This window comes from Carlito syrichta, unplaced genomic scaffold (assembly GCF_000164805.1).
Source record: "Carlito syrichta isolate Samal-C Ts95f unplaced genomic scaffold, Tarsius_syrichta-2.0.1 Scaffold302986, whole genome shotgun sequence".
NCBI classification, from domain to species: Eukaryota; Metazoa; Chordata; class Mammalia; order Primates; family Tarsiidae; genus Carlito; species Carlito syrichta.
The window spans coordinates 39,909-53,720 of record NW_007247082.1 but is presented as its reverse complement, the minus strand read 5'-3'; the positions used below and the strand labels follow the sequence as shown (position 1 = coordinate 53,720).

At 38.1% G+C, this 13,812-nt stretch overlaps 1 protein-coding gene and 1 pseudogene across 1 annotated transcript in view; both read left to right on the top strand.

Annotated features, from left to right (window-relative positions):
* LOC110595579 overlaps positions 1 to 11,826 on the top strand; it is an 82,663-nt gene extending 70,837 nt beyond the window's left edge. Inside the window, exons 3-4 of the mRNA XM_021711986.1 lie at positions 9,047 to 9,103; positions 11,400 to 11,826. Of these exons, the coding sequence (XP_021567661.1) occupies positions 9,047 to 9,103; positions 11,400 to 11,801 (459 nt within the window). The 3' untranslated portion in view covers positions 11,802 to 11,826. The remainder of the gene's footprint in view (positions 1 to 9,046; positions 9,104 to 11,399) is intronic.
* A 37-nt stretch (positions 11,827 to 11,863) lies between these two features.
* Positions 11,864 to 12,425, top strand: LOC103259724 (annotated as a pseudogene).
* Positions 12,426 to 13,812: the final 1,387 nt, after the last annotated feature.

Sequence of the window (13,812 nt, the reverse complement as noted above, 5' to 3'; positions counted from 1 at the left end):
TTTATTTTATTTTATTATTATTTTTTGAGTTGGAGTCACTCCATCACCCAAGCTGGAGTGCAGTGGTACATTCACTGCCACCCCAGTGTCGACCTGCTGGGCTCAGACGATCCTTCGCCTCAGACTTCCAAGTAGCTGAAACTACAGGTACATGCTACCACATCCAGCTATTTTTTTTTTAAATTGTAGAGATGAGGTCTCACCAGGTTGCCCAGGCTGGTCTTGAATCCGTGGGCTCAGGCAATCCAGTTACCTTGGCCTCCCAAAGTGCTGGGACTACAGGCTAAGCCACCGAGCCCAACCAAATTTTTTATTTTAAAGATGTGAAATACAATTCAGGGTTATATATACAATTGGTCATTGTACAGGTAAAGTTTGGGCCTCACTTTGGTCCCCACTTCACCTGGTTTGAGATCAGGTACCAGGTATCCCTATTGATGAAGTGTGCTCCCCCTTTTCTGGCAGTTTCTTATTACTGCCAATCCCTTTCTTATAGTATTATAATAATTGTTCAGGGTCCGCTTATGAGCGAGAACATGTGGTACTTAGTTCTTTGTTTCTGTGATAGATCAGTGAGTATTATAGACTCTAAGTAATCCAAGTTGCTGTGAAGTTCATAATTTTGTCCTTCTTTGTAGCTGCATAATATTCCATCATGTGTATGTACCACATTTTTTTATCTAGTCCACTTTTGATGGGAAGCACAGTTGGTTCCATGTTTTTGCTATTGTAAGTAATGCTGCAATAAACATGCCTGTACAGGTATCTTTTTCATTGAGTAGTTTGAGTTCCTCCATGTATATTCCCAGAAGGGGGATTGCTGGGTCATATGGAAGGTCAAATTTTAGATCTTTTAGGAATTGCCACACTGTTTTCCACAGAAGTTGTATTAGTTTACACTCCCACCAACAGTGTAGAAGTGTTCCCTTTCCCCCACATTCTCTCCAGCATCTGTTGTTTTTTGAGTTATTGATTATGGCCATCCTGACTGGAGTTAGGTGGTATCTCGGTGTAGTTTAATTTGCATTTCTTTGTAGACTCTTTTATTCTCTTTTCTCCTTTAAAACTATATCAAATGTCCACCTTCCACTAAGACCTTCCCCAAAAACTTTTCCTTAGAAAATCACTATTTTTCTGAGGATAGATAGGTAGATAGATAGATAGATAGATAGATAGATAGATAGATAGATAGATAGATGTATGCAGGGGGCCAGCTCCTGCAGAGACATTTAGGGGGTCCCTGGAAGGTGTGGCAGCATTGGTGATTATTCTGGAGAAATAAAGAGAAAGAAAGAGAGAGATGGGGGGAGAAAGAAAGAGACTGGACTCTGTCTAGTGCAGAAGCTGATTCTGTAGGAGGGATAGATATTAAAAGAAAGAAAGAGAAAGAAAGAAAATGGACAACTGTTCAATGGATTGAGCAGAAGCCATTTATTGGAAGTTACAGCGGGTATTTATCCCCAAATTTTACACAGACTGTCTCACAAGTCTTTCATGTGAACACAAAGCCAGTTGGGTGAGGGGCATCCTCCACCCACCAGGTGTTTCCTCAGGCATGAGGAAGAACAATCCCAATTAAATCATAAGACATTTACATGAACACAAAGCCAGGTAGATGAGGGGCATCCCCCACCCACCAGGTGTTTCCTCAAGTATGAGGAAGGAGGATCCCAAAATTATCTCACTGTTCCTCATGCTTGGTTAATGTTCCTCAAAAGCAATACAATAATTCTAATATCATAATATGCTAATAATCAATAACTTTTAAAACTTATGCATATACAACACCTAATGACCAACTTAAATCCTAATTCCTTTCTGTTTTACCTAATTCTACCTACACTATAGAAACTCTTAATTATAGCCCAACCCAGTTCCTAAAGAATGTGGCCCAGTCAAAAGATCATGCTGGACCATTTCTAGGAACAATTTATTACAATCTCTTAACAAAATGGCTGTTCTAAAATCCTATATATCTATCTTAATTTCTATAAAAGTTTCTAATTCCTAATCCTAATATATAAAGCTGATCATCAGCAATAAAGCTTCTAAAAAATAAAACCCAAATATAAACTGTAAATTGTATTAAAACCAAAACCACAAATGAGGAAATGGAAACAATAAAATTTCTGAAGTTAGCTGTATTCTTATTAAACCTCAAAATATCATGTTTGATCATACTTGAACTAACATAATTCACTGACATTAGCATGAGCTATTCTACAATACTTTCTATAAATAAAATTAATTCAATTTCTATAATAAGTAGAAAAAACCCTATACTAACTGTAGCTAAAACTGGTTTAAAAGAATGCAGCCCAGTCCAAAGTACGTGCCCGGCCCTTAGGAATGTGGCCCAGCCCAAAGTTCATGCTGGGCCGTTTCTAGTAACTCTAGATAATTATCTATATTATTAAGGTTGAAACAGCACTTTATATGTATATACTAATTCTACAAATATACTTTTAAATATTAAAAGAAGCTTGTACCATATTAAAGGCTCCCAAATGTGACCTGAGTTTGCATTATGTTAAGTTTAAAGCTGAAACCGGAGTCTATGAGAAACGGGAACAATGGACTCCTAAAGTAAGCCATGCCTGTTGTGCTCTCAAAACTTCATGCTTTGATCATCAAAGTCCCTGCTAGTGGGATGTGCCAAACAGCAAAGAAGGGAAGAGGGAATGGGCCATCAGCTCCTGAACTCATCCTAGTGGTCTCAGGGTCTGCAGCCTGCCTGGATCCCTAACGCTCAGGCGGGCCTCCACGGCCGGCTTCCAACAGATGTAGATAGATAACTCCCAGGCAATGTTTAGTATATTCTGTCATACTGTTGTTATTATAAAGTTATTTCAGACCTCTTTCATCTATTCAGAGGCCCTGAGGTCCTCAAGGCAAGGAAAAGTACCACTTTGTTCATGTTCTTGTCACAGCCCATGACTTTCCTGCAGGTATTTCATTAACATAGTCACTAATCTCGTATATATTTGGAAATAAATAATTGAGATTTAATAACTGTAGCTGATGTGGAAAAGTAATTTCTAATAGATATAACTATTCAGTGATGAATCAGGTGCTCTAATTGTTAGCAATAGCACTGCCATCACAAAACATATTAATCAATATTATAAGATGGGAATGTTTTCTACTTTAGAACCATCCAGGAAAAAAACCTAAAGGACACTTCTGCTCTAGATAAGCGTGTGATCTTTGAGAATTGTATTTCTTCCCTCTCAGAGATTTTTCTTATCCAAGACTAATCGATTTCACTATACTTCTCATAAGACTCAGAGTCTTGAGAGTCCTCAGCACCAGAAAACACAGATGAAGGCATAATGTATCTATCTATCTATCTATCCTTCAGACTCTGGCCAACTAAAACAAGTGCCATGCTGCTTGAGTAGAAGAATGGGTATCTTCCTCCTCATAGTCCTATTCCAGACTTTGCCCAAAGTACCCATCTCCAGGATCATCCACATAGCCAAACCTACTCCTCCCTAGTCCTCATACAAACCCAGAAGGTAAAGAGCAATAAGATTTTATTTTATCTGTCATAATTCAGATCTCCTTTCTCTGTGGGGACTCTCCTAATTCTTGCATCTCTTCCTAGCTCCTATTTCAGATCCAACATTTCAGTTGGATATCGTGTGGTTGGAAGACATGACTATATTCCTGTGTTTCCTGATGGTCTTCATCAACATGCTCATTTCCTTTATTTACTTCAGATTTAGGGATAAATGGAAAGGGAAGGAAAAGAAAGGTGGTATCTCAGAGAGCATTATTTCTCTGAAAGATCTCCAGATGTTCAGAGGGATGGCCTTAATAATTGGAGGAAGAAACAAAGGCCTATGCTCTATACTAGGGATTCCTGATTTAAACCTTCTTGAGGCTCCTGAGTATTCTACCAGTGCCAGTGTTAGTGCCTCAAATGTCAATGACATCTCAGCACTGCTCAATTGTGACAACTCTCCCAGGTTAACTTACAAGGCCCAGAAATGTTTCACCAGAAGTGTTCACTGAAACTTTCTTGATATTGAGCTCTTTGCAAGGCTTCCATGGTTTTTGCTCTATTGATCTAAAAGGCAGAATTGAAAATTTAATATCATAGTTTTTTTCTTGCAGAAACCTGTAAGTGCCCACAGCGCTTAGACCAGCAACATTTGTGAATCTGTGTTCATGGGAGGGCATATATCTTTGAAACATTCTCTGACTCATGTCCAAAGATAAAATTTCTAGCTTCATTGTGCAAATATAATTTCATTATGAAACTGGAAGGGAATGTAGACCTTTTAATTCACAAAGAAAATATTAATACATGTTTTTTGTGTTCTACTTGTAATCTGCAGTCCTAAAATCTCCATATAAAACAATATGCATGGTTAAACCAATGTATAATCTTGACTACCAGCAATTTATCCCCCAAAACATAGTGCAAATCAGATAAGACAGAGAAATTACTTTTGTTTAAACAAAAAAGATCCCAAGAATCATCTACTTTGTTTTTTCAACTTTGCATCCATTGACTCTGTCTCTAGACTTCCTGTGGCGAACTGCCAAGCATTGAGTTGGTCAATTTCATTAAGTCAAAGCAAAAGTAACAGTCAAGGCTATGTTCACTTACAGCAGTAGAATAAGAAAGAGGCCAGAGAAGAAAGTATTGCTGGTTCCCTACTGTCCCATTTTCCCTATGGGATAGCACTAGACAAGAATCAGGGACCATCAGTGCAGATGGGAAAAAGTGTCTCATTAGAAAGGGTTCCTGTCATTTAATAAATTAGGAGGAGAAGTGAGATGATACAAGGAAGAACTAGGAATTAAAAAGTAGTGTAGAGAGTTTTAGTCAAGATTTTCCCCTAAAAAAAAAAAAAGCCTCAGCAAAGTTGACCGAAAACATCTCAGCTGAGCTCCTATACAAGAAGGCCACCAAGAGAAAGTTCCTGGGCTAAGAGTGCAGATGTGCATATGAGCGTGGCTGCCTGAAGGTGAGACTGAGTCCTGGACTGCAACTCCCTCCAGAAACCACGAAGTACGACCTTTCATGAATAGCTTTCTCCTGTGAGACCTGCTAGACAAAGCCTTTATGATTTCCTATGCTATAAACTCACACATAGGATGTTTATCTAGAGTCAGTCTCCTCATTACCTTGCCATTGTTGAGAAATATCCCATCCACTGAGATATAACAAATGTAAGGGACAAGAATATGGTGATTCAATATAGGTTTGTACTCCTCATGACTACTTTCTGTCACCAAGAAAAACAACCCAATCCTTATCCTTGCATATATAAGCTTGGATTAATGCTAGAGGGAAGTAGTATGGAACCTGTAGCCAATATTCTTCAGCTCAACTCACATTACTTATTGACCCAATGGGGTTAAAAGCAGGATTATAGTCAAGGAGAAGTCTTGCCTTCTCTCATGGTGGAGGAGGCCAAAGGAACTGAAAAAAAAAAGTCCTATTCTCAGGTTCTTGGGGAAGTAAGCCTATTTTTTATTGCTACTCTCTTGTGTCCTACTGAGACCAATGAATACGTGTTTTTAGTTATTCAAAGATTTTATCAATTTGCCATCTTTTCTCTCAGAATTCTCTGAAAAAAAGGCCAAATTAATACATTAATTGCTTTGAACACAAGATTGCAGAACACAATGGACTGGAAAGACGAAATTATTCTATATATCATCACTTGGGCTCTACCAGTGTGTATCACATTGCTAATGTTGTAGAGTTGTATGGCAACAATGTTATGATAGTATGACCTAAGCTGAAAGTGATCAAAATTTTTTACAAATTGAAATGAACATGAAATGAACAAAATTACCTGCTAAACTTTTAAATGGAAAACAAAACCCAACAAACCATCTGCCATAATCGGATCAATGTTTTTTTTTTGAGTTGGAGTCTCACTCTGTCATCCAGACTGGAGTGCAGTGGCCGCTCTCGGCCACCGCAGCCTTGATCTGCTGGGCTCCGACGATCCTTCCGCCTCAGCCTTCCAAGTAGCTGGAACCACAGGCGCGCGCTACCACGCCTGGCTGATTTTTTTATTTATTGTGGAGATGAGGTCTCACCAAGTTTCCCAGGTGGGTCTTGAACCTGCAGGCTCAGGCAATCCACTTACCTCAGCCTCCCAAGGTGCGGGATTACAGGCTGAGCCACTGAGCCTGGCCAGATCAATTTTATTTTACAAAGATAAAATACTTTTTCCAAATATGTATATATTACCTATAATTTTTATTAATGTTTCCTTCAGTTCTACCAAGTTTCTACTGGGGTATTGCGATGAATCCCATTGCTTTTTTTAGTAGCTGCATTCTCTGTACCCTTTCACTGAATGAGTTTAGTTGGAAAGTTGATTATTCAAATTCTAAGTCTCTTAAGTTTCAGTTTTGCAAGTTCCAGAGGGTCAAGAGGATACATAAGAATATCCAGAGTTGTTTTTTTTCAATGTAAAAGCAAATTCACAGACCTTCCAAAAATGTGTGTCTTGCAATATGAGCACCAACTTTATTTTACAATAGTTTTTTTCCAAGCAAATAAACTCAATATCCAATGATTAACTACTATCAGATTTAGGAAGGTATTGAATAGAAAAAATGATATAAAAGACAGAGACAGACAGACAGACACAGATACACAGATACACTCACACATACACACATACACACATACACTCACACACACAGAGGGAGGGGTGGGAGAGAGAGAGAGAGAAAGAGAGAATATCTATTGATTACAATTTTGCCAGGATATCCATTTAGTTTACTTGCAAAGAAATAATATATGCAAATTAAATCATGCTTCTTTCTAGAATGCCTTTATTCCTTTCAGGCTTCCTCTCACGAAATATTTCTCTCTCATTAATTTAAGACAGAGAATTCAAGTTAATTAATTTCTTTTCTTTTTTTTTTTTTTTTTTTGAGTTGGAGTCTCACCCTGTTGCCCAGACTGGAGTGCAGTGGCACGCTACTGGCCACCACAGCCCCGACCTGCTGGGCTCCGGCAATCCTTCCACCTCAGCCTTCCAAGTAGCTGAAACTACAGGCACACACTACCACACCTGGCTAGTTTTTTGAATTATTGTAGAGATGAGGGCTCGCCAAGTTGCCCAGGTGGGTCTCAAACCCACAGGCTCAGGCAATACACTCACCTCAACCTCCCTAAGCACAGGATTACAGGCTGAGCCACCAAGCCCGGCTAGGTTAATTAATTTCTTTTCTTTTTTTGGGAGTTGGAGTCTCACGCTGTCGCCCAGCCTGGAGTACAGTGGTCGCTCCCAGCCACCGCAGCCTCGACCCTCTGGGCTCCGGCGATCCTTCCGCCTCAGCCTTCCAAGTAGCTGGAATTACAGGCACGTGCCACCACGCCCAGCTCATTTTTTTTATTTATTGTAGAAATGAGGTCTTGCCAAGTTGCCCAGGCGGGTCTCGAATCCGCGGGCTCAGGCAATCCACTCACCTCAGCCTCCCAAAGCGCGGGATTACAGGCCGAGCCACCGAGCCTGGCTAGGTTAATTAATTTCTAGATAAAAGTTATTTCTTGTGACTTTTGAGAAACCATATATGGCACCTCAGATAGAATCAATATGTCCTCAAATATGTTTTCATCTAAACTTTTGCCTTTATTAAAATGTGAATTTACAATGTCTTGAGTACATTTTATTTTCTTAACAGATGTCTTACAAAGTTAAGGGATTTGTGTAGCAACAAACTTCTCATCTGGAACTCTGGATATAGAGACTACAGTGGCACAATATGCTAAGAGCTCAGAGGAAAATAAATGTGGTCCCATAATTTTATACATGAATGAATGATTGCTACATGGAGGATAAATAAATTGTATTTGAATATTCAAATTTGGATTATTCTTTGCAGCTGTTGTACAAACTATGTTAACTTAAAAAAAAAGATGGAAATGTAATCAGAAGATGAGAAGTTAGAAATAGTGAACCAAAAAATAAAAAATAACTAAGACATCTTAATCATTATGATATTTTATTTTCCTTAAAGTTTTAGGACATGCCTGGGGGGAAAGGAAATGCAACTCATAACAGCCTTTGTGATCTCTGCTTTTTCTAAAGGGACTTTGTAAGAACACAATATTTAAATAAGAAATAGGAAACTGGAGGGGAAGGAGGAGAAAGAGGGGAAAAGATAGGGTGTAGGTAATTGGGGCAAATAGTTTCCATTCTTGTGAAAGCTTTTGATTTGCACTCAGTGATCTTGCATTTTACAAATGAAAGTGGTGGGTAGAGGAACAGTCAATTATGTGTTAACAGGGGCTGAGTAAATCTGTATTTTACATTAGATAACACAGATCTGGAACCATTGAGTGGAGGGAGCGCCAACAGAACTCTGCTTCAAGGCTTGTCCATGGGGGATATATGAATTCTGCAAGAGTTGGGGGCCCATAAGGAATTTCCTTGTGAGTAACTTGTAAGGCCATCTAAGGATGACCACTGTGGCAGACATCCATCTGGAACAGAAAGGAGGTAGGTTTTGTGCAGGTGACTCAGTTCCCAAACTCAACTTTCCCCTTGACATAGTGAGTTTGGGGTCCCCATATCCTGTTTTCTTTCACTGGGGAATAAATGGATTAAAACCAATAATCTACATGGCAAAATGAAAGTAACTCTGTGACAGTAGAAATAAATATATCAGTAATTAAATGTCATGTTTATCAATTATTAAGCATGTTGTTAAAGTTAAAATACCCAGCAAGGCCTCCAAAATGTTAAGTCAAAAGTCTCCCAGTGGGGACTCCAAAATGTTAGGTCAGGTCTGATGTGAGGGTGTCTGGTCTGTGATTCGGTGCTATGTGAAAGATGCAAAGAATTGCACAGAAGTTAGATTGGGAAAAATAGTGTATTTAGAAAGTAAATTAGAGAGAGAGAAAGAGATTGATCCACTATCCCAAGGTAGGGGAGGGGGCCAAAGCTAGGAAACACGGCGGTTACCATAGCCCAAAAAGCACATGGTTACACCAGAGTTTAGTAAACCAATGACAAATGTCTGCTTCAGGTTGACTCCTTTTAAACTTTCCCTATGATAGGGGCAGGTCATTAAGGTGATTGGGTGGTGGTCTGTTCCACATCACCATGAAGAGCAGGTAAGCACAGGTACCGATATCAGGTTATAGTTGGCAGGCAGATGGGTGGGATGCTGCCATGGTGATGGGGTCTGTGTCTTAAAGGTCATGAAGAGCTGATTAGGTTAACTTGTTTACAAAACAAGCTGGGGAGGGGATTGTAAAGCAATTTTCAGTAGCCACCTCAGAGAAACTGGTTCTGTCCTTGGCTAGTGATTAGAGTATAAATTAAAGTGAACTGCTAGAACAACATGAAAGAGCTCAGCAATGTTAAAGAGGCTGCTCATTGGATATATTGACTCCATGTTATGTCCCTTCACATGTGAAATATGGTAATGTTTTGTGATTCTAAATGTCTCAAAATGGAGTCACTTATGGTAAGTGACTCAGCTTACACGGAAATTGCTTATCCCTCAGAGTGATAAGCCCATATATAGGGGGCTGAGGTGGTAAGACTTGCTATGGCAAGGCACTTCTGATACCTGACAAGAAAGTGAAACCAAAAGGCAATTGAAGATAATGACTATGTACACTCCTTCAAAGGGTCATAAAAACTGCAAAGAAACTGACCATGGCCTCAATGCTTGCAGAAACTGCCCGTGAGAACCCTAAGTCCTTTCCTTTGGCAGCAGCCCCTGGAAGCTCCTCTGTGCTTTTGTGAGGAAAATCGGACCTGCAATTGGTCAGTCAGTGTGCTGGTTTCCAGAGCTACTCATTGTGATCCTTCCTCCTTTCTCTTATTAGTGCCTGTGTATGTTGCATAATTTGCATGATTGCTGGTATGTGAAAACCTTGCAACAAACCATTAAACTATGAATTGTAAGCATTTAATTGGCCACTAATTGTGAAACCACCCAGCACCCCTTCCCCCATTGGAGTTACCACAACAATGCAGATTCGAATGATATTAGAGTAGGTCAGAAGAAAACTACTCTCAAATTTATGATGCTTACAGCAGACTTAACTAAATCATAGTGATAAGGAGAAGTCAAAAGTGCAGGGATGCAAGGACAAAAACTATGCAAATTCTACCAAAAGAAATATGGAAAGATATTAATATTATCAAAAATAATTTAAAAGAATATTAAAAATAAAAAATTCACCCACAAAATAACCATATGCCAAAACCCTAAAAATGAGTGCATAGTACACATATATTAATACTGCACTCTTAAATCTATAAAGAAAACATTTAAGGAAATGCAAATAAAAATATACAATTTTATAATCTGTAATCCAAAAATTAAATTGTAAGCCCCCAACCAACTGAACAGACCCCCTCTGGGCCAAGGGAAGCCTGAAAATCTAAATCTTAGGCCATGATGGAAGAGAAGTTTGAACACTCCTCATTCTATTCTCTTCCTTGTAGAATTTTAGGCACAAGTGACTAGCATTAACAGTAAAATAAGGATCAAAAGACTCACAAGACAGACGCTGTGGTGATAAGATGCCTGACTCTTGTTTAGCATCACATGACAGATAGCAGATCCTACAGAAAATAAAAATATCTTATCCCCAAATATGTTTCTTAGACATATTTTGAAATGACCCTGCAAAGTAATCTCTTGGGAAAAGTGAGTGGAGAATCTTTTAAGATATACACCATCCATTTTCTCTGAATTCTACTACTTAGAGGTTTCATCTACTTAATAAGAACCTTGGTTTCCACAATCCCCTTTATCTTAACTCAAGCATTTCTTTCCCCAATTTCAAATTCTTTAGACAGAGCTTACCACTTTCTACCAATTGCCAATTAGAAAGTCTTTGAATTCATCAATTATCTGTTAACCTCCATTTTAAGTTGTTTCACTTTTCTGGGCTTAACCAATGTAAACCTGATATGTAATGATGTATGTTTTTCCCCTGTAATTTGTTTCCCTAAAAATTTATAAAACAGCTATAATTCATCCTCCTTAAGCACATGTTCTCAGGACCTTTGGGGACTGTACCTCGAGCCTTAGTCACTCATTTTTGACTCAGAACAAATCTTGTTAAATATTTTAGAGTTTGGCTTTTTCAACAACAAAACGTTTAGTGAGATTTTAATATGTCCCTTTTGGGAATCAGCTGATCAAACAATAGTTCTTACTGCTTAGGTTCTTAATGATGATAGCCTGATTTAATATTTGTGTAGCAGCTAGCATAGGGCCTTGTACTGAAGCAATATTATTTATAAAATAAGAATAAAATAGGACATATATGGCAGGGTGGGGCAAGGAGAAGCCAAACGAAAGCATGCCAGAAATTTCCCTGACTCAGGCTCAACAGATTCTTACAGCAAATAAGAGTCAGGGGAGGTTTCAGACTAGTTTGATAGAAAGCAGGTGTGATCAGTATTGGGAAAGATGCCTGGTCCAGTGCTGCGTATGAAAGAGTAGTTTGCAAAAATCCTTCTAAGTACCACTACATGAAAGTCTGCCTAGAATTTCAAGATCATGGAGCTGGACTGAATGCTGCACAGTTCAAACAGCTGCTTATTTCAGCACTGAAAGACCTGTTTGGGGAGGTCGATGCTGCCTTCCCCTTGGATGTCCTAACCTATGAAGAGAAGAACTTGTCGGCCATCTTGAGAATATGTAGCAGTGGTCTCGTCAAATTGTGGAGCTCTTTCACCCTATTAGGATCCTATAAAGGCAAAAAATGTGCTTTCAGAGTGATTCAGGTTTCTTTATTTCTCCTTGCATTATCTGGTAATAGTAGGGAACTAGTACCGGATTAAATGAATCATCTTCAATTTCAGAAACACCATGAAGAGACCAAAAAATACTCCTGAGAGTTGAGGAATATTTGAAGACTGAAGCAAGCCAGAAGCTTCTGTTGATGAAATTTTTAAGTGGTGAAGATGTTCCCAATCGTTTCCAGCCATCGCCTTTGGTGGGGTGGACTTTAGAGGAGAGTCTGCCTGAACCAGCCAGTGCTGAACTGGCAGCACTTTGAGCATATGCACATCAGAGTTGGAGACTGGGCTGAACTTAGCAGGGTCTTCAAGCAGAGGAATGTGACTACCTTCCCAGAATTAGCAGGGGATGCTATTCCTTTGCATTTAAATGAAGACTTTGCAAAACACATCAAGTTTGGAAAGACAGTTGTACATGAAGTTTTGATCAATGGATTTATCTCACCTCTCCTAGGTACTAAAATGCCAGGCTGTGTATTAGTTTCCCAGGAAATTAAGTTTCCAGCCCCTTTATATATTGGAGAAGTTGTTTTAGCTTCTGCAGAAGTGAAAAGGCTGAAGTAGTTCATTGCTATTATTTCAGTGTCATGTTCTGTAATAGAAAGTAAAATGACTGTTATGGAAGGCTGGGTTAAAATTATTGTTCCAGAAGCTCCCAAATCCTGAAATTCTTGTTTAAAGATACAATAAATAAATAAATAAATAAAATTATACGTGTAAAAATATTCTTGAAAATTACTATCAGGGTAAATTAAATTCAAAACAATGAACTTCATTTTACCACTACTAGACTAGAAAATATTCAAAAGCATCAAGTTTTAATGATTTGGGGGGGATAAATGGGAACCCATGCATTGCTTATCTAAGAATAAATTATTACAAACAACTTGAGGATAAAAGTGTCAATAATTAATACAAAATACCATGCTATGAAAAACAAATTACATTTTTGTGTTTCCACTAATTGGACTAGGTACTTATTACAGATCTGAGAGAAATGATAAATAAGAGAGAAAAAAATTATTATTTTTCAAGATAGAAATAAAATTTAATAAATAAATGAGTAGATTTTCTTGCTTTACCACGAATATGTTTTAAAGAAATAATGTTGGGTAAACACAAATACATCTTTAAAAGAATAACTAAAGTTTATAATAGTGATATAAATTTGAAATGATAGAAAACAGTGAGATAGATATATAATATCTATTAAATATACATATGCATGTATACACACACACAATAACCACAAAAACATGCACACCAAATTCCAGATAGTTGTGTCTGGGAAAGAAAATTTGGAGAAGAAATTGTTGTTGAATACTGGGCTGAATTCACAGCAATTTAATACTGTAAACAAAGATATATGAAGCACAATGTAGTCTCCACTTAATTTTGTTGGTTGTTGAACAGTTTTATATTATACATTGAAGAGCATTTGGTTGAGAAAGTGTACAGAATTTTGGTAAAAACAGTGGGAGTCTGTCTATGGTATTTTAGACTTCAGTTCCTTCCAGCTCCCATCCTGGCCCCTCTCCCCAACTCCATGGCACAAAAGTTTTAACTCAGGAGAGAAGTGTAAGCTGTGAAGATTGACACCTCCATTGCTTTGCCAGAGAAGTCTATCTTTATTTGAAGCAGACCATGAAAAAATCCAGGGATGTTGAAGAAAATACGGATCTCCAGGGAAAATAATTAAGTGAAAGCTAACATCTTGGCTATATTAATCTTGACAATCAACAAAATAGCAGAACAGTCAGAAACTTAACAGAAATTCATAGAAAGTGACATCTGAAGAGGGCCTTGCTAAGATTCCATTTATTTCTGGTGGTACAGAAGACTGAGCATATAAGTATGTGTTTTGTGTAAGAAGGGGTCAGAATTCAGATTCGCTATAACATATTATATAAGTTGTCAGGCTTCAATAAACAACTAAGAGGCATACAAAGAAATAGGAAAGTGTGACATAAGCATAGGGATAAAAAGTAGGCAAAAGAAATTATTATTTTCTGTTTGTAATGTCAGAGATTTTACATTTTAACAAAACATTCAA